Source organism: Macrobrachium rosenbergii, chromosome 19 (genome assembly GCF_040412425.1).
Source record: "Macrobrachium rosenbergii isolate ZJJX-2024 chromosome 19, ASM4041242v1, whole genome shotgun sequence".
NCBI classification, from domain to species: Eukaryota; Metazoa; Arthropoda; class Malacostraca; order Decapoda; family Palaemonidae; genus Macrobrachium; species Macrobrachium rosenbergii.
This window is the reverse complement of record NC_089759.1, coordinates 37,001,783-37,023,275: the sequence shown is the minus strand read 5'-3', so window position 1 is coordinate 37,023,275 and position 21,493 is coordinate 37,001,783. Positions and strand designations below refer to the sequence as shown.

General features: G+C 36.0%; 2 protein-coding genes across 14 annotated transcripts in view; one reads left to right on the top strand and one right to left on the bottom strand.

The window, feature by feature from the left end:
- The window catches only part of LOC136848850 (zinc finger protein ubi-d4 B-like), a 64,660-nt gene extending 64,152 nt beyond the window's left edge, over positions 1–508 (bottom strand). For all 11 annotated transcript variants that reach the window (XM_067121647.1, XM_067121655.1, XM_067121649.1 and 8 more), the window contains exon 1: positions 367–508. In XM_067121647.1, the coding sequence (XP_066977748.1) occupies positions 367–410 (44 nt within the window). In that variant the 5' untranslated portion in view covers positions 411–508. The remainder of the gene's footprint in view (positions 1–366) is intronic.
- Positions 354–21,414, top strand: LOC136848851 (PEST proteolytic signal-containing nuclear protein-like). 3 transcript variants are annotated; one of them, XM_067121659.1, is made up of 4 exons: positions 354–492; positions 9,520–9,717; positions 19,057–19,193; positions 20,367–21,414. In XM_067121659.1, exons 1-4 carry the CDS (start codon positions 439–441, stop codon positions 20,500–20,502), a joined length of 525 nt encoding a protein of 174 aa, XP_066977760.1. In that variant the 5' UTR covers positions 354–438; the 3' UTR covers positions 20,503–21,414. The 3 variants fall into 3 exon arrangements, with proteins under 3 accessions (XP_066977760.1, XP_066977762.1, XP_066977761.1); XM_067121661.1 differs by lacking the exon at positions 354–492 and adding an exon at positions 1,070–1,200 and having other exon boundaries at positions 9,533–9,717; XM_067121660.1 differs by lacking the exon at positions 354–492 and adding an exon at positions 1,388–1,591 and having other exon boundaries at positions 9,533–9,717.
- The last annotated feature ends 79 nt before the right edge of the window (positions 21,415–21,493 follow it).

Sequence of the window (21,493 nt, the reverse complement as noted above, 5' to 3'; positions counted from 1 at the left end):
CAATTCTAGTTGCTGTCACAACATGATCAGGGAGAAATATAACGGGAAAAAATGTCTGAACTTTTCTACAGCACGGGGATGGGCTACCCCATGCCTAAATTACGATTTATCCTAGGCTAGGCTGGCCTAAATTCGTAGCCTTGATGAGTCGGGTATCAAGTTACTCATAGAAAGACCGACGTGTATATGAATTAATCCGCTCGAAATGTATGCATACATGCATACTCCGGCAATTGTGTAGAATAAGATTTTGTGAAATCACAACGCTACAAAAAAAGTGTACATGACGGGGCAGGGGAGGGACTTCGGCGAGACTGTGACCTGTCACCATCAGCTGACCTCTCATCAAACAATACCTCTCCATACCTGCTTATTTTCTCCAAGTTGGACTGCACCAGAGTGTCGGCCATGTTTACGTTGGCCCCTTAGACCTTAGGAATGGCCTACAGAAAACAAAACGAGCACGTAATAGTCAAAATTCAGCGTCCATTGGTAATTAGTAGTGCGTTCGTCGTCGTCTTCGACCCATTTGTTTACAAGATTGACCAGAGTTCGATCCTCGGCTTAGGCTTCGGCAGGTGGAAACATGTCCAATTGGCTTATGTTTATCTCGCGGAATACATAAACAAACTCAACTTTCATATTTTGATCGTAAGACTTTAACAGATCATGTAATATGTTAATAATGGGGGGTTCCCTTTACCCTCCCTTTCTCGTTTGAAGAAGAATTTTATCGCTCTAAACATGTATCGAATACGAATATTCACTCTAACATTACTGTTAAATTATACGATTGTGTTCTGTCAACCATGACTAAGGAATTAAATATTTGACTTAAAATTTTGGAACATTTGCAAAGATTCGTGAAAAATTTTATTGTAGATATTTTACTTGCACAATGTTCGAGCTTGTAACTGACTTTGACTTTGAATGACTATAACTGTCTGAAAAGCCTATTCAAACGTAAAATTGCTAGAGTCCTCTTTTATTTAAGAAAATGTGATGTTTAACTATACGCAGAATTAAAAAAATGTTTTAAAAGTTACTACAGTGGAAAAGTAAAAGTTGTTTTAGACATTCCAACAGAATCGCACAATACAAGATCATTGGCTTGGTCCGTCGCGCGCAAGGGGTGTCGGCGTCTTCAAGTAATTTATGAGCTTCGGTTCTTCTTTTTAGGCCAAATGAGTAGACGAGAAGGTAGTGTGAATTCTATACCAGTTTTTCTACATTCAGTAGAGCTGTAAACAAATGTGCGGCTGACGCACGCTGAATAGTGAAACTAGTTATGTGTTACTGGTTCTTAGCCCATTGGGAACGCAAGAGGTTGACATGAATGGGATATTAGCCTGTCGCCTCCTACACAGGCACAACTTTCCTTTGTTCTCTGTTCGGATCCCGAGGGAGACTGGTGTGGAATTTGGTTGCCACTGTTGGGTGGAAATGTTAGCTTTGGTCGCATATTGACTTGGCATACAGTCCTACCTATCGTAAGGCAAGGCGGAAAGGTCGGGACAACCCTTCTGCTGAATGGTCTCATTTATGTACCGGAAGGCCTCCCAAAACTCCTGCCAAATTGGTGCTGAATTCGGTATGATTGATAATCCATTGGCAAGCTGTATGGTTAATGACCGACAATTGCTTATTTCAGGCTAAACGGCCCGTAGTCGAAGACGTGGCAGACCACAGGCTCCATTGTTGTTGGGCCATTCTTTGGACACTTGTGATACGTCAGTTTTACTGGGATACACCCTTGCTTTAGGCTTTGTCTGAGACCTTAAACTGCTTTATTGTGAATAGCAGCCAGGAAAATGAAATAGTTTAATTTAAAACCAAATATTTTGCTTCTAACCCATTCATGATTTTCAAGCTACAACTAGCTCTCAGTATTTGGCTGTGGGGTTTAGTGTGAGGTTTAAAGAAATGGCATACCATACAAGGAACTCTTGCACAAGGTAGATTTTTTATTTAGGTAAGGCTTTACTTTACATGGGCGGCCTGATTCCCGTCAAGTCGCCGACTGGACAGGTTACGGCCTTTTGGAGGGGTCGGTTTTACAGGCCGCCCGAAGCCCTGAGTTAGGTTAGGTAGGGAAGGTCTGGTTATGTCAGGATCTGGCATTATAGGAAAGGTTATGTCTATTTATGTATGAGAAACCTGTCCCGGTTGGCGACTGGCGGGAATCAGGCCACCAAACTAAAGTTTTTACCAAAACTGATTTTAAAGCTATTTGAGAATTCCAGTTTTCATTATTTATTTTGAGTGTTGAAACAATATTGGTTTTGCATATAGAACTTGCAAAGAATATAGGACATGCCTCATAGGAAAATTTAACATTAGCCATGCTTTACGGAGAAGTTTACCACTATCCATGCTTTACAGAAAACTTGAATATTATGCTTTACAGAAACATTATTACTATCCATACTTATGGAAAAATTTAACGTTATGCTTGCATTACAGAAAAATTTGTTATCCCTTCTTTACAGAAGAATTTAGCATTATCCAGTATTTATATAAAAAATTAACGATTATCCATGTTTTGCTGAAAAATTTAATTGTAGCATATGTCATGAAGCACATTTCAGATTCTAACCATTTACCCTTAACAAATTAGAGCTACTTTGATGATAAAGCAGATTTCATGAAATGCTGTGTTGAAAACAAAAGCATATATACAGGAATGAAAGAAATTGTCCTTTCAGATAAAAAATCATAGATAAGAGGCTCCTCACTAATCCTGAGGTTGGCAAGGCAAAGATTAATGATGACAGTGTACTAAAATTAAATAATTTTATGTTATTGTAAGAAAATGTTTATGTTAATATAAGAAAATCTGAAATACCTAAGTATATGCACTGATTAAATGTTATAGGCTATGCATGAATGCATAAAATTTACTCTGTCAAAAATAGACCAAAGACGTGGCAGGTGAATGACTGACGCACCGAATGGTTTGAGTGCTGCAGCTGCACAAGTGCATATGAGGATACATGTTTACCGGTACGATTTTTTTTTTTTTTTTCATACCTCGCATGGTACCGTAACAAGTGTAGTGACATCATTATTTTGTGTGTTACTTACCTTGTACCATGAAAGGTTGTGCTAATAGATTGGTTTTCTGATAGAATTGGATGATTTTTTCATGAATTTGAAGTTTATTTTCAGCATTCTTATTTACGTTCTGGAAGGTCACTGTATAACTTTATTTTTTTCATATCGCCTCTCTCACTAGGCAAAACCTCTCGTTCCCCACAGTTGCATAGTGTCCTTCTATCCGTGCTGGGTGTGGGGACTGTTCTGACGTGCTGTGATGCATCAACCCAGCATTTACAACGGAGATGAATGTTGAATTGTCAGTCATATCAAAAACTTGGTTATCATTCTGTTGTTTTGGTCATCCTGGTATTGTATAAATTTACTGAAAAACGAGGCCAAAAAGTGGAAAGTGGCATTAGCCCGGACAAGTAGAACTGTGGACTTGTTGCTGGTTTATCAGATGAATGGTCATTTGTATACAGTATTAAAGCTCAGAATCAAACCACAAGATAGACCCAGGCGGTCCTGGTCGTTTCGGCCGTAAGTCACTTTAGGCCGTAACATCCAAAACAATGTAAGACGTTGTTTATGGTATTTACCGTTATGTGTATGGTATTTACCATTATTATTTCATGTTTTACATACATCTCCAAGGGGCTGGTACTAAACACGGCGCCCATTTTGCACGTAAACGTGCTTACGGCCGAAACGACCCGAATGCGACCCAGGTACATCAGTGACCTAATCAGGACAGGTCTCCCAGTGTTACAAATATCCCCTTTACAGAAATTATTGAGAAGGAAATGAACATATGATGAGACTTCATCCTTTGTATTATAAGATATATGCAAAAAAAAAACAATAAATAAAACCAGCCTTTCCCCAGTGGCAGAAAATTGTCAGATGATGTTTCAAAAATTTCCAGGTATGCTATCCTGTTGAAATTCATCAGTGAAAGATATCTCCTAAAGTTATGCTTAATTATATCACAAACATTATTTCTAATGAAAATGTTGAAAAAAATTTTAGGAGAGCAATTGTAAATTTTTTTGAATGATAAAGATCTCATGCCAACTAATTTCTCAGTCTTTTTGCAAGGGAGAATTGTTTCAGTAGATAAGTCAAACAGAATGATAGAATTACAGTAGCTAGGGTTTTAATAAAATTGATCAATTCTTATAGTGCTCGTGAATGAACCCACATTTGTAAGTGAATCTGAGTCTGGTTACACAGTTTCCATTCAGATTAAACACTTTTAAAAGCTAGTGTCAAATATATAAAGGGTCCCACAAAGATAAGATCTCATCATTATCATGGCTATCACCTTGATTAACAATCTGCTAGCTTAAATCTTTATACACAGAACTCCACATCATTAGTCATATCCAGATAGGACTACCAACAGTTTCAAAATTAGCCACATTATCTATTTACTGAAGAGAGACAATGTAGCCTTTGATACAGAAAAATTTGGAAAAGCTTAGTGGGAAAACACAAAACCTCAGTTGCTATTTTGATCCAGACAAATTCTATTAAGATATAATGCCAAGTAGAGAAACCTGTGAGTAATCAACTTTGACAACTTAACATGACATAATTGTAGTCAGCTGTCTTAAGCAAATGCCATGGATACTGAGACCATTTAAAAAAAAAAATGAGAAACACCATGTACTACACAGTATGAGGAAAAGTAATTCCAGTACTTTTTTACTATTGCTCATCCATATAGTATTCCACCCAACTAAATATGGTAACTATGGCCAAATAGACAAATTTACTTTGTGCTGAGCAACTTCACAAAAAGAAAAGTGGCAGCTTGCACATCCAGCTCAAGTATGCTAGACTAAAAGCCAGTAAGTTCTGTATCATTCAGCACAGGCAGGGTTGGTATGAAATATTTCTAAGTCAGCAAAGTAAAAAAGGGCTCGGTTTCAGATATAGTAACACGCCCATAAACCTTGCTCGTCACTTACACCACATTCCTGGAACTGGTGTCAGGTGGAATTGGCCCTAACCTCTTCTATAACATAGACCAGCTGAGGTTCTCCAGGCATCATTACTTGCAGCCACCTGAATATGGTATAGGACTGTCTGCTGTGCTGCATCTCATCCATCACAAATTACCAGTATCATATTTAATGAGGTTGAACAAGTTCATGGATATCTTATAGATGAGAAGACCTTTGGTTATTTAAACAACCCAAATTGTACAGTTTGCAACTCTTATCTGGCACCTTGATGAAGCTTTTGTTAGGTGTAAGAAGCAGTTGTGGAAGTTTTCTTCACAAAGGTTCATCAGAAGTTGTAAACATGAATGTGGTAAAGTAAAGTAAGTATAGCTTAGTTTTACCAGACCACTGAGCTGATTAACAGCTCTCCTAGGGCTGGCCCGAAGGATTACACTTATTTTACGTGGCTAAGAACCAATTGGTTACTTAGCAACGGGACCTACAGCTTATTGTGAAATCCGAACCACATTATAGCGAGAAATGAATTTCTATCACCAGAAATAAATTCCTCTAACTCTTCATCAGCCGGCGGCGGGAATCGAACTCCGGCCCATCGAATGACGGTCTGAAGCTCAACCAACTCGGCCAATAAAGGGCTATGAATGTGGTAGTGTGGTAGTGACCATTTTTCTCTCGCTGTAGTTACCCCTTGTGAGAAAGGCTTAGATATTTATGTACAGTATGTATGCATGTGTATATATATATATATATATATATATATATATATATATATATATATATATATATATATATATATATATATACATACATACATACATACATACATACATACAGTGAACCCCCCGTCTTCGCGGGGATGCGTATTCCCCCCCCCATAGCTAAAATCCGTGGATACTTAAAACCTCTAAAAAAACACTTAGAACTGCCTATTTTGATAGTCTAAACACAAGAAAAACCCTGTAAAAATGCTTATATTTGAGTATTTTAATAGTTTTATCACAAAAAGTGCATTCATTCATGAAAATTATATGAAAATACAATAATTAGTGAATATTTCTCAGTGAAAAATACCACGAATGGGCGAATTTTCCGCGAATAATGGATAGATATGTTCCACAGAGAAACCTGCGAATGTGCGAGTCCGTGAATCGTGAGAACGTGAATATAGGGGGTTTACTGTATATATATATTTATATATATATAATTTAATTTATATATTATTTTATATAATTAACTTGCCAAGTACGGGAGAGAGCCATAGAGGAGGTAGAGGATTGCTCCATGAAAGGTTTTTACAACGGTTTTTTTTTTTCTTAGTCCCCAAGTCATCAGCGCTCTGAACTTCTTCATCCAGAAGATGAAGTTCAAAATGGAGATGAACCAGCCAGTACTATCATCCATTCACTAGGGCAATTAGATGATTACTCTCGATATGTAGTATGCATACTTCCATGTCCCTGTCTATCCGGACTCCAGGAAGTATCTCAGGTTCGTCTTCGAGGACAGAGTTTTTCAATTTCGGGCCCTGTGCTTTGGCCTCTCCACAGCTCCTCTAGTTTTTATGTGAGCGCTTGCCCGTTTCCATCACAACAGCTATCTTATTTCTTTTTCTATAAAACCACATCCATTCCATATGTAAATTTTTCAGTATCAATGCAGGGTATAGGGCTGCAAACTTCATACTCTTGGCCATTTGTGGCTTCACACCATGTAAAGTTGTTGGGGCTCTATTTTCTCTTCTTTTCTGTATATCCCACTGAAGTGAAAAGCTTTCTTGCTATTGGCCCAACGAGAAGATATCTGCTATTCAGAAATCATCAGGGATTCATTCAAATTTAAACTTTGAATTGTGGAAAAAATTGATAATTGAATAAGGAAGACTGCAGATTTTAAATACGGAAGATAATGGCTGTGTAAGTCTTACATTTGTTTGTATACAATAACTTAGTTTGCTTACCAGTCATGGATCTGGACATGGTGCCTGGTCCTATATCTTCAGTTCTTATGATGCTGGTTCTGGTGCCAGGTTAAAGCTGATTACTGTAATAGTATTGTAATTATACTGTCCCAAACATATATATATATATATATATATATATATATATATATATATATATATATATATATATATATATATATATATATATATATATATATATATATATATATATATATATATATATATATATATATATATTTAGCGGGTTCCGTTCTGATGGCGTGATGATAACCGAAAATCAGCGCCTCAGTTAGGTATGTATCAATGCCAATACCCAATTATTGGTACTGACAAGTGGAAAGCGGCGATTTTAGGTGCCGAAAATTGCGAATTTTGTTGCTAGACTAGCGCCATAAAACCGGATCGCCCGATAACTGAGCCCGCCAATAACCGAGGACTGCATATATATATATATATATATATATATATATATATATATATATATATATATATATATATACAGTAAACCCCTGCATTCGCAGACTCACCTATTCGCGAGTTCTCTATGGAACATACTGTACATACGCATTATTTGCGGAAAATTCGCCCATTCGCAGTATTTTTCACTGAGAAGTATTCACTAATTACTGTATTTCCATATCATTTTCATGACTAAATGCACTTTTTGTGTTTGAACTATCAAAATAAGCAGTTCTAAGTGGTTGTAGAGGGGTTTTAAGTATTTGCGGATTTTAGCTTCTCGGGGGGGTGTGGTACGCATCTCCTGAGAATACGGGGGTTTACTGAAAGGTCAAAATAAGTTGACAGCCAGAAAAATACATTTCTAAACTTTATATTGAAGGAATGTTCACCAACAATAAAGTAATAGCGATGTGCTGATCTTTGCACACCATGCAAATTCACAGTAAGTTACCCTTTTGATAATGTCTACTTGATTGCTGTTTATTTCACCTGTTGTGCAGTAAAGGACAAAGACACAGATTAAACAATTTTGTGATTCTTGATTACAGGCAGTCCTCAGTTAATTGGGGGGGGATCCGTTCTGAGGGTGTGATAACTGAAAATTGCTGCCGCAATTTTCGGGCTTATCTTTAGGTTATCGGTGCCTCTGTTAGGTATGTATCTGCGCCAATACCCAACTATTGGCACCGATAAGTGGAAATGGCAGTTTTCGGTGCTGAAAATTGCTGATTTTTGTCGCTAAACAAGCCCCGTATAAGATTTCAACCTGCAACCTGCACAGCTCTTGGCAATATTTTACATTTTCCTGACAGCTGTTCATGTTATGGTAATGGTTTTGGGGCTTTGAAGTTGAGGAGTTTTACTTTGTTGTAGTATCTTCAAAAAACAAATTAAAGGCAAACATTATGAATTGGAGTTCAAGTGCCTTTGAAAGTTTCCCCAAGCAAAGTGCTTTAGTACTTGTGCCTTTGTTTGACAGTGTCTGCGGGTACACTACTTCCTGGTTGATTCCAGCTGGGCAGTTGGACAGTAATGGGTACATCTTGCATTCTGTCTCAAGTGAACAGTAGTGGTTTATTAGGCTAATCAGATGTGTTAGGTCTTGGTGACCAGCACCTTTGATGTTTCAGCTACAAGGGCTCTTTTGAACAGCTCCTTGTAAGTAACCACCAGTCTCTCAAGGGATTCTTGTTCCCAGCTCATTGTCACTGAGGTGTGTTTATAAGCTCTGTGGAAGTTTTGAAGGTCTCATACCTGAACATGCTTTTCAGCTTGTGCATACTATGAGTTTGGAGCCATTTTAGAGGAGCTAGTTTTCATCCCATGGGGTGTTTAGTAAATACTGAATTGAATATTTTTCCGTCTGCAGAAAGTAGAACATCTGTAAAAGTACTGGTTTGTATTATATGAAACAAGAAACTTATCTATTAAGACTGTGGGTTTTTCTAAATTTCAGTTGGTTAATTCAGCCTATCTTATGCAAGGAAAGCATAGTTTGTAGTATTTTATTTTAAAAGACTCATATTAATGTATTCCATGTTATTTTTGTATGGTGGAATAGCGTAGGCTCTGAAAAAATTAAATCCCCAAAAGGAATGTTACATGCTTTAATCAGATTTGTCAGGTTATTGTTTTGCCAGTAATTAGCTGTGGTTTTAGTTAAATGTTAAAGAACTAAAATGTACACAATCAGGGGAAGTATATTACAAATAGAGCTACATATTTTGTTACTGCATCACTGATTGATAAGAAGTCAGTGTCTTTTCAGCTCTGGAACATTTAATGTGCAGTGGTTTTTAATTTTTACGCAAAATATGTCCATGATTTATGCATTGAATGTTATTCTTTACACCCTATGTTACAGTTATGTTGAGAAATAAGTTGCTTTAGTTTGACTGCTCAGCAGTATTTTGTATTGTTGTCTTGTCATTTATGAGGTCACTTTTTGATAAGGGTCACATTGGTTTCCAAGGGCATAAAAGATAAGTAACATCTGGAACTTTATTGGTCATCCATCTTGTATCGTGTTGTGACCTGTGCCTGGCTCTACTCTCTTCTTATAATTTTTCTCCGTCTCACCTTCGCCAGTGTTTATCTCCAGAGACATCAGTGGTCGAGAGAACTTCTTCCACCAAGCGACCGGTGGCTGATGGAGAAGATGGCGAGGAGCCCAAGAAAAAAATAAGTTTTGGGCTTAACAAATCCATTGACAAAGGTGATGTCGGGATGTCCCTCTCTGCCAAGAAGCCCCTGGGTTGTATCTCAATCAAACTAGGACAGAATCAGGTAAGTTTCAGATATGGAGGCAATGCCACAAGAACAAAAGTTTTAAAAGCATTTTTATAGGTTGTAAAGCACTAGTTAAGGATGTCAGAGGCTCTGAGTGTGGTAACAGATTGGCCAGGGTGCCAACCACCCAGTGAGATGTTACCATTAGAGATAAATAGAACCCTTCTTGGAATGGCTAGAAGTCTGATGCTGGATCCCTCTCTCAAGGTACGATCTGTAGCCTTTTCCTTTGCCCTCACATGGTCTGAATAGTCTGAACACACTGAATAGTTTTGGCATAATCTCGGTTCTCTTCTTTCCGACATACTGAATATGCCACTCATTTTCGTTCTCATCACTCTTCTTAGTTGGATCATGAAACTCAAAACGATTTAATGGAACATCAGTAGCCATTCCAAATCCCTTGTAGGTCATACAGAATTTAATATAAGTCACCAGTTCTTTTGAGCTGTCAAGATAAATGCTGGAAGAAGGGTAGGAAAGAGTAGTGATGTGGTGGAGGTACTGTCAAGAAGAACTGTAGCCATTTGTAGTCAATAGGAGGTGAAGGTATAAAGGTGCTGAAGCAAAACAGAAATATAAATTCTGGTAAAAAGAAAGTGAGACAAGATAGATGCAGGATATGATGACAGAAGAGGTAGCAGTGGTGGAACCCGTAGATAAAAGGTTAACAAAGATTAAAATGATCTTGGGGGAAAATAGTGCATGGTTTTTCAGTTTATACGCCATGATGATGAGAACTGATAGGGTTAGTTTTAAGGATATGTTGCAAAGATAAAGTTTTAGAGAAAGAAATCAAGTAGTACTTGAATTGTTCCGAAAGCAATGGTTCAAGTTGTAGATCACCATGTTTTAAGAATCCAGGAGAGTAAAAGATGCGATGATAAGTATAGTACAGACAATGTTAAAAGATAATTATTTCAGGTAACCCATGACTACACAAGAGAAAGTTGAAGGAAGAAAGAATCTTATAAAAAAAAAAGATAAAAACTAAAATTATGAGGACTTTGAAGTAAGTGTCAATAAATGATACAAGAAAGAAGTGACTGATGGAAACCATGTAACAAGGCATTCAAAAGTAGTATGTGAGGAAGAGACATGACAGTGGAATCAAGATGGTGCAATGAATGTTAGTAGGGTAACTGAAGGATGGAAGTGGTTAAGCTGTAGTTTGGAGTACATATAATGGATTATGGTAACCGCATGAGGTAGTAAGTTGGTTGTTATTCTAGGTACGCCACATTTCCTTTGCGTACTGATGTACCAATACTCTTTACACCAGACAACACTGAGCATGTTACACTTGTATTTTTTTTTCCGTCATTATTAAGATAAAACACAAAATAGAGAGAGAGAGAGAGATTTTTCAGTATCCTTCAGAGCGGTATTTTGACCACCAAGTGGGCAACACTTTCTACCTGCACAGTCAATATGTCAAGATAATTGAATGTTAGATTACACACCCCTCCCTTGCTCCAAGCTTTGGAGAAGACTTGGAATTGATGTTTTCTTTTAAAATTTTATATAATTTACCATAGAAATGCATAAATGTTATAATTATAGCATGGAAAGTAACATCACATTTATCTATGAAACCACAGGATATATACAGAAGTAAATATGTTACATATGCCTAAAAAAATCTATCTCAGTGAGAGAGAGAGAGAGAGAGAGAGAGACTCTTTGGCCAGGTGCTAACCCTTTCGCATCAGTGTGTCAAGATGATGACAGTTACACCTTCGTCCCTTCCTTTAAATGTAGACAGAAAAAGATCAGGGAAAAGAATTTATTGAGTTAAAATCTTATCATTTCACTATATTTTCTTTAATGAATTGATATTTTGCTGTGTCTACATTAATATTAATATTTGAAAATTAGTAAAGCATTTATTTATCATACAAAACAAATAACATATTACATATGCATAGAAATTCTCTCATCTCAGTGAAAGAGAGATGTTATTTAGTCTAATAAAACTTAATATTTAAAAATTAGCACTGTAAATCATTATTTTATCATAAAATGTATATGTACATGCATTACAATATTTAGTCATGAAAATATGAAAGTACAGAATATTGCTCTACGAAAAAATCCACGAATGGGTGAGTTATCCCGCGAATAATTTATGGATAGATTCAACAGAAAATTCCTCGAATTGCAAGTCTGTAAATCCGGGGTGCCGACTGTAGGTAAAAGAATGAGGAAGATTAAGATAAGCTTAGGAAAGATGTGAGGCATTGGTGGAGAGGTGGCATCAACAAGCTGAAAAGTAAAAACTTGAACTCTGGAGGTGTAGGTGCATTTTCTGGGCTTAAGGTTAGAATAGTGAATACAGGGATGCCGCCGTCACAGGTTTGAGATTAGGTCGCTCCCCACTTCCTCCCTCATCCCTGCGACTGATGCCAGACGCCACCAATTCCGTGCACGAACAGTTCCCTTTGTTTTTTACTGGTTTCCGGCTGGTGCTAAAAGATTTTATCCTAATGTCAAGACAGCGGGTTTGTCGGCTATGAAAAATACAAATTAATTTTAAAATTTATAATTTTATAGATACAGTTGGGGGGGTTAGGAACCACAACCACCTGCGAATACCGAAATTCCACGATATATTGGAACCCCTCTAAAAATGCTTTTAAATGGAACACCAAAGACCTGTCTAAAAATGCTTATAATTGCCTATTTTCATGTTATTTTTGTTACTAAATACATTTTTTATGATAAAAAATGTATTTAGTCACAAAAATAACATGAAAATACAGTAATCAGTGAATATTTTTTGACGAAAAAACCAGAGAATTACTGAATTTTCGGCGGTTTATTGAAAAATGCATTCCACAGAAAATTTCGCGAATAACTGAATCCGCGATTGCTAAACCGCAAATAAGCGGGGTTCCACTGTATATATTTTGGGTGAAGCCTTGCTTTTTCAGTGGTGGATGAGGAATGATGCGTTTATAACACACATCTTGCTCTGAAGATTTTAGTCTATCATTCTCCTTGACTGTACTGTACTTTCACATCCTCTGTTAGTTTCTTGATGTAAAAAGTTGACAAGGTAAGATTACTACATGTGATTGGGAAGGTTTAGCGCTACGTAAAACTTTAAAGTTTCAACCAACTTCCTGGTCCTGAGTCCAAGTTCAAAAGTTTTAACCAACTTCCGGGTCCTGAGTCCAAGTTCACAAGTTTTGTAATATATTTCCTTGACTTTATTAGCACTCTTCGCTATGATAATTTAATTGTTAGTTGTGTTATAATAAAATTAATAGTGCCTATTTCTTACTTCTTGTCCCCTTGTGCTAGCTCTATTACATATATGGGTATGTGTGCGTAAAAATTTTTGAGAGAGTAAGTGATGAGCATGAAATGTACATTAAGAATCTACAAAGGAATAAGTAGATATCTTTGCTTAAAGTGAAATTAAAATTAAATTCCTTCCAGTATATACAAACATGTGCTTCAAGAAATAAAGGTGATACTGTGTCTGTGGAAAACACCTGAATGACCTTAAGTGATTTTGCTTTGAGAAATGACCATAGGGCCAGGTCAGTGGAAAGCATCCCTGGGCGTATGTTGAAATCCCCCACTGTACAGATAGTCAAATTACGTTTCTCTACGCAGTTCATTAACAAGGGTTACGTGTGTTGATCTTTAGCCAATCAATTCTGAGTGCTGTAAGTTAAATCAATGTATTTCTAGGACATTATTGCTAAGACCCTCTTAAGACCATTTTCTCAGTGGTTTGGTTCTTGTATGTATATCTTTAGACATTTGGCCCAAATAAAGTAAGTTTCATTGAACGTGAAATAAATGAACCTGTATTACCAGTACTATTACAGAGGCTTTCAAAAAAATATTAAGGATTACATTTATTTATTAGTAATTTTCTTTTTATATAGTAAATTCATCTGCAGTCCTCTGGATTTCACATTCTTAGTGCCCTTAGGTATGGAGACAGAAGATTTCATATTTTGCAGTGGCCTGACTAGAAATGTTCGTATTATAAAAGTATTTATATGCTTCCTGCATATGGGAAATTTTTTATGGTTGTTCAGTAACCCCCCAAAAATAAGAGGGATACTTGTTTTTTATCAATTGTAAATTTTGTGGAAGTCAGGGAACTGATGAGGACAAGAAGCCCCTTCAAGTCAAAATTTTCTTTTAGAATTCCCAGGACATATTTTACATACATATACTGTACCAAGCTGTTTGAGATTATTACATTAAAGAAATTAGTCTTCCCTCCAAGGATGTCTTTATATCTTATAGAGTATGTATAACAAACCATTTGAGATAGCCACATTGAAACAGTCAGTTCCATATCAAATGTTATGTATATTTACAACATTAGACAAGATTTTACTCATAGTAATACCAAACACTTGTTCATAGAATTTTTGATACATTTGCAAACAGTTAATTTTTGGTTTTTGATACAAAGCAGGTAAGTTCAGTAGTAGTGTTGATTGGTAATGGTAACTTGAAGGAATCTAAGATATATGGCAAGAAACACAGTAGGTCTCCAGCTGACACTTTAGTATTAATGATGTAATGTTCAAGTTAACTAAGATCTGGTTAGCCATTATTTATATTTTCTAATCTATTGCAAATAGCAACTGAGGTTTTCATATAAGTAACTTGCCAAGTAATTACATAGCTATCGTTTCTAATTCGCGTGGCAGCCATTTATTTAAAAAATCGTGCTAGCACTTCAATTGTTTAGTGAAGGTGACAAGCCCCACCCACTAATGGGAGTACTGGAAACTACTCGGATATTATTTCTGCTGACACTTGGTCTAACCAATCTATAAAGTAATTTGGTCCCCACAATCATGAACACCCAACACTGCAAAAAATGCATATTAACCTTACAAGATTTTCAAAGATTTTCAAAATCTAAAGTTATACAAAGAGTAAAATGAGAGCACAGCATTTGAACCCCTAAGTTATCACTCAATTTAACACACAAGTAAATACTTGCAATGTGGTAACCTGCACATACCAACAATCTGAAACAAAAATTCCAACAACCCACTTACCCAATGGAAAAACAATGAACATCTTTGAAAATATACTTTTCAACTGTCAAACTCCTGCGTCACTATAAAAGGCCCAACCTTTTTCTAGCTTTATTTGAATGGTCCGAGTTTTTCTCCTCTAAAGCTTCTTGCAACTGTCTTTCGTAAATCTTCTTTGAATCGCAAAACCCCATGCAAGTCTTTCCAAAACTATTGGGACCAGCTGATGTTGGGGTATCCCTGTTAGATGAAAGTAAAATTTCGTTAAATTTACAAACACATGCCCATAAAGTATTAGTACAGATATTTAACTGTACTATGAAAATAGATGAGAGATTCTATTTAAGTACATAATACAGAACTGATATTTCCTAAATATATATATATATATATATATATATATATATATATATATATATATATATATATATATATATATATATATATATATATAGATAGATAGATAGATAGATAGATAGATAGATATACTGTATTGTAAAGTCACAAATGAACCTTTGTCATTCTGATATCTTAAACTGATGAAGTTTTCATCAACCCACACACAAAAAAAATCTGAATACAGTAGTCTAAAAGGAATTTGAAAAAATCAGTCTTAGAAAACAACTAACTTGCCAATATTCTTCATTCTCATCTTGGCTTCTGGAGGCATTACCTCTTGGTCATCACCATCTTCATCACCAAACACAGCCGCAGCTGAGTCTACCTTAGGCTTCATTGTTAATCCTGCATTTTTTCATTTTACACAATAATACTACACTATACAACTAGTGGCCGTATCCTGTTTGCTTATGCAATAGTCTATACACCCATAACTACAGCATTATCATGTCTATTTTGACCATCATTTAAAAGTTAGAAATCTAGACAAAAAATAGCATTGTCATGCTTATAGCCTTTTCCAAACTTTTAAACGGTAGGTACCTGAGCGAGCTGTAATGTACTGTACATGAGTACTGTATACTGAACAGTATTATGCTGCACAAGTATATGTAATTACACCAAGAAACACCGTGTCAGCATACTACCTAATGCCAGTACAAGCAGTCCCAGTTAATGGCAGGGGTTCCATTACTGGCTGAGCGGCGCTAACTGAAAATTGCTGACAATTATGGTAATAAATTACATTTATGACGTAGTAAGCGCCAATGAGCCGCTAATCGGTGCTGTTAACCACTTACTGGCACTGATAAACAGTTTACCGACGCCAGTAAAGCTCTTACTGATGCCAATAAACTGCTTACCGATGCCGAAAATCTGGTTAACGATGTTGTTAGCCTAACGCCGTAAAACTGGAACGCCATTAACAACGCCACCAATAAACAAGGACTGCCTATAGTGGAAACGTAAGCCAAGTCCCGTTGTCTTAAATGCACCCAACTTGTAGCAACAGTACATCACTATTCTTTTTTCACCTTACAGTAACTCAAAACCACTGTACTGGCAGTTCCCGGTTACTGGTGGGGAATCTGTTCCCAACAGCGTGACGATAACCGGAAATCGTTGATAACAACGCCGATAACCAGGGATCGGTGCCGAAAATCCCTGTTATCGTCATCTTTAGACAAGCGCCATAAAACCGGATCGCCGATAGCTGGGTACTGCCTGTACTGTATTCTGCACTAAAAACTCTGTAATGAGCTACTACTTATGATAATTTCTCTTATCATAGTCAGTGGTAGTGAGTAATGCCATTCCTGTGCTTGGCAACTTTCTAAAAGAGGAAACATTATAAGAAAAGTTTCTTGCAAGTAATTATTAAATTATATCCTAAAGCTGATAGTATTTTTTAGTATGTTTCAGACTAATTGTATACACACTGTTATGTATATTGAACCTTTGTTACAGAACACACAATAAACAAACTACATTTAAAAACAATGTGCCATTACTGTACTGTACAGGCCAGTGGCTAACTGCTGCTTGCAGAAGTCATTAAGTGAAGCGAAGCAGTTTGCAGTAATTTCAGATTTTCTCTGTGTATTGTCATGAATTTGATTTATGTTGTACAGTACTCTCATTCTCACCTTACATTTTTACAAATGTATGTACGTTGGTATTAAAAAGCTGAACAGTAATGCACAAAAGTTTGTAACAAAACCAACAAATTTCACATCCTTTGGTACTGCACAGTACTGTATGATGCTGGGGGAAAAGTTGCCACATTTCCTAGACTGAATAATATTTTTTTCTTGTAATTCAGTACACTTTGTGGAAAATTAGTGAAATGTTATGAAATCAATTGGCAGTGGAATAGTGGCAACTTTCCAATACTTTACAGCAGAAAAACCATTCACATTTGTAGAGAAGTAATTTTTTTCTATACTTTATCTTTGTAACCCTAATGTTAGCATATTTAAAACATTGAAAACAACAGCTTATGGGTTGGGTTCCAACTTGTACATAAAGATTTCAGTCTGTCCTATAAGGTGAACTTCAGGACCCATACTGCACAAATACCATTGACTTGGTCTACCAAGCATCAAGGTGATCAAGAATCTCCAACTTCTTGGCAGACATACAAATATACTTAAAAAAACATGTCCCCTGACTTCAGGAACACCAACAAAGGCAAGAACTTTCAGAACACAAGTCTGTGACCACAGTAGAGAGAGAAAATTGCCTAAATAAGGCTGATGAAGTGCGCAATTTTCCTTGCAGCTACATCTGATTCACTTCATCACCCCTTCCTTTTTCCTTCCCTTCCTCATCATTAAGCCAATTGGCACAAGATGTTTTCAGTGAACTGATCATCATACAAACAGTGCACAACTAGTGTGCCTTACTGAGCAGAGGTATTTTTTGCAACCCCATTGAGACAGTTCAGTCTTAGCTTGGCTCATTCATTCCAGTGGTGCAATTTTAATAGCATTTTTGGGATTTAGTGTGATTTGATACATGTGCACTGTCACATGTGAAAGATGTGATAAAGGGTGTGGTGCAGGTAGGGTAAGTGCCAATGATGTACTGTAGTTATAAATGCAGGAAAAAGGCAGTGAACTATCTTGTGTTTATAATAGTAAACATAGCAGGGCACCAATAAGGGAACATATCTAGTACAGCCAAAACAAAATATGGTGACCGAGGAGATACTGTAGTTGAAATTGGTGCCAAATTAGCGATGGAACCGGATTACAGATGGGTCTGTATCGATTCAAAATACCGAACCTGAATTCGACAGGCAGATTCTATATTAGCTTGTATCTTTCATGATAGCCAGTTGGTGAGAGTCACTGTCTGTTATCGTTTCTAAACTAAACCAGGGTTCAAATCCTGGCTGGTGCAGAAGCACTTGCTTAACAATTGTCAATCCCCTTGGGTGTGAATTATTCCCAAGGCATAGTGAATTCTATATTAATGATGGTTGTGGCATGATATTTGTGAACATAAAAGTCATGCATGTATTAATAACAATTCACAATTAGCACAGTGTTACAAACTTACTGATAAGTAACATGTGAAGATGGGTTAATATCTATTTTAAATACTGCACGGAACCTGAATTTGACAGGCATATGCCAAGTGGAGTTGATATCCATTTGTATTTCTCTTGAGAGTTGGGTGGTCAGAGTCACAGTCTGTTTCTTAACGAGACCACGGTTCAAATCATGGTCAGTGCTGAACAACTCACCAATTATGTTTCCCATTAAATGCAAGTTATTCAAAGTGTATATACAGCAGTTAGATAGATCAGTACAGTATTCTAGATTGTATAAGTCCAAGTACCAGTGATTTTAAAGGAAAGGTAATTTTTTGTTCATGAAGTATAATTCAAGCTTATACTTGATAATATTTATCTTGTAAAGTTTTCACAGTCTGTGCTCATTTGTTTGAGAATGTGACTTGTTCTTTTCTTTTCTCATGGATGATTATGTAGAATTTTGTTACTAGAGTGAGGCATTGCCTGATAATGATTAAGTTAATTTTTCATTTATATAGCTCATTTCACTCGTTACAAAAATGGAAAAATTACTTTTGTCACTGATTCTTCTCTGTGCATTTCAAAGGACATCAACATTAAACTAGTTTAATTATCAGGAATTTTAAGTACAATATATCCATTATCTGGTTTATAATTAAACTAAATTCATTTTATTCAAGTTTCAGAGGGTAAAATTTAATATTTTTAGTGGTTGAACAATGAAGTTACTTTGTTACAGCACTAAAGGAATAAGAAAAAACTTTTGAGATATTATTAATGTACAGCTAATGTATTTTTGCTCATTCACTTGAGTCCTGGAGGTAATTATAAGGCACAACAAGTGAAGGCTGTTTTGTAAGTGTTAACATTTTGCAGAAAACGGCAAGCAATGCAGGATTAACAATGAAGCCTAAGGTAGGCTCAGCTGCAGCTGTGTTTGGTGATGAAGATGATGATGATGACCAAGAGGAAATGCCTCCAGAAGCCAAGATGAGAATGAAGAATATTGGCAGGTTAGTTGTTTTCTAAGACTGATTTTTTCAAATTCCTTTTAGACTACTGTATTCAGATTTTTTTTTTTTTTATTTGTGGGTTGATGAAAACTTCATCAGTTTAAGATACCAGAATGACAAAATGTAACCCTTTGCATCAGCTGTGCATTTATGTACTTCGGTAGAAGAGAACATGCTTCACTTCGTTATCAACTATTTGGAGAGTCTCGTATGATGTGGAGTTGAGCTTGTATTTTCATACTGATCGTAAAATTTTGCTCTGTGCACATAACTTAAAGCTTGGAGGCTCAAGACTTCCACAAGCTTGCCAAGAATTTACAATTTTTATCTTAATATTTATGTACATTTCTGGAAAAAATATTAAAATTATATGGAGATTTCATATTAATAGAAGGCAAATTATAGTATTTCAAGTGGCAACTGCACCAGAACAGTCCTACATTCCTTTGAACACCATAAAATTTAATAAGCGCTGCATAAAAGATGCCAAAATTATTTAAATTCCAGTAAAATTATTAAAAATTATTATGAAGGGTAAACAGTGTACTGTAACTTTCCAAGATAGGAAAGGACCCAGTGGCTTGAAATATTCACAAGCGACAAAGGATTTTAGCTGCTTGACAACCCCAGCTTCATGTCTGACTGTTTTGAACTAGCTGGTTGACTGTCCAATTTTTGATGCTTTAAGAATGCACACATTTACTAAGTGCTGGATTGATTAAGGAGTGTAATTATCATATGTGGTTTTAAAGTTGAATGACAATGTGTGGCAATGGAGGAAATAGATAAGTGCTGGGTTTTTGCCAACGTTATTGGCTAGATAAACAGCATGGTTTTTGGTATAAGGTATGCAATCTTTCATAAAGTATGTGTGGATTGTGTTAAATGTTGAACGAGTGAAAGTATTGAATCAGTGTCTTACGAAGAATTTCTGTTTTTTATAGAAGACTTACTTCTGACGTGTTGATTAGCTTGATAGGCAGCAGTCAGGTGAATAAAGGTTCATTTGTGCTTTTAGAATACAGTATACATATATATTTTTAGGAAGTATCAGTTCTGTATTATGTACTTAAATAGAATCTCTCATCTATTTTCATAGTTCAGTAAAATATCTTTACTAATACTTTACAGGTATGTTTGTAAATTTAACGAAATTTTACTTTTATCTAACAGGGATACCCCAACATCAGCTGGTCCCAATAGTTTTGGAAAGACTCGCATGGGGTTTTGCGATTCAAAGAAGATTTACGAAAGACAGTTGCGAGAAGCTTTAGAGGAGAAAAACGCAGACCATTCAGATAAAGCTTGAAAAAGGTTGGGCCTTTTATAGTGACGCGGGAGTTTGATTGTTGAAAAGTATATTTTCAAAGATGTTCATTGTTTTTCCATTGGGTAAGTGGGTTGTTGGAATTTTTGTTTCAGATTGTTGGTATGTGTAGGTTACCACATTGCAAGTATTTACTTGTCTGTTAAATTGAGTGATAACGTAGAGGTTCAAATGCTGTGCTCTCATTTTACTCTTTGTATAACTTTAGATTTTGAAAATCTTGTGAGGTTATTTTGTATTTTTTGCAGTGTTGGGTGTTCATGATTGTGGGGACCAAATTACTTTATAGATTGGTTAGACCAAGTGTCTGCAGAAATAATATCCATTGGCTCAGGACATTGCAGCATGATTTTTGATTCACCATACAGTAGTCATAAACAAGTTGTATGGAGTTTTGTTAGAAGGATAAGAGAGGAAACAGTCTAATTACAGTTACAAATATTCAAAACTCATATCTGTTATGTAGTAGTTTGCTAATCATTTTAAGGTACTTCTTTAAGGCACTCAGTTGTTATTGAGATATGAATTAACTAGTATTTTATTTACTTTTGACCATCCCATGTTGCAGAATGGGGTCATTACTATATTTGGGTACTGTGTACTTGTATTACCTAAATGTTACAGTAGACGCACATGTTTATTTCACCTTAGTGGTTCTTTTATACTTCTCATGTATTGTATTCTATCTAATCGTGATTATTGAAAGGCACTTTTTTTTTATGTTTTCATCACCTAAAAATTCAGTAGCTTTGAAAGAATGTGAGAATTTCCTGTATTTCTATACCAAATGCAATCTCCTGTGTCCTACTGTACCTTACCTATCAAAGTTTAGTAATGTATACTCAGTGTATTTGTTTTACAATATTTTCCTATTAAAGTATGATTTTAAGTATTTTACTAGCAAATCATTTTCCTGTTATATTTTTGTGAACGTGTATAAGTTATACTGAAAGCATGTCACTGTCTCCTTCAA

Coding starts and splice junctions, on each gene's coding strand:
- LOC136848851 (XM_067121659.1), top strand. CDS start 439: ATGGCCTACAGAAAACAAAACGAGCACGTAATAGTCAAAATTCAGCGT. Junction 493..9,519: donor TCAAAATTCAGCGTCCATTG/GTAATTAGTAGT, acceptor CACCTTCGCCAG/TGTTTATCTCCAGAGACATC. Junction 9,718..19,056: donor TCAAACTAGGACAGAATCAG/GTAAGTTTCAGA, acceptor AACATTTTGCAG/AAAACGGCAAGCAATGCAGG.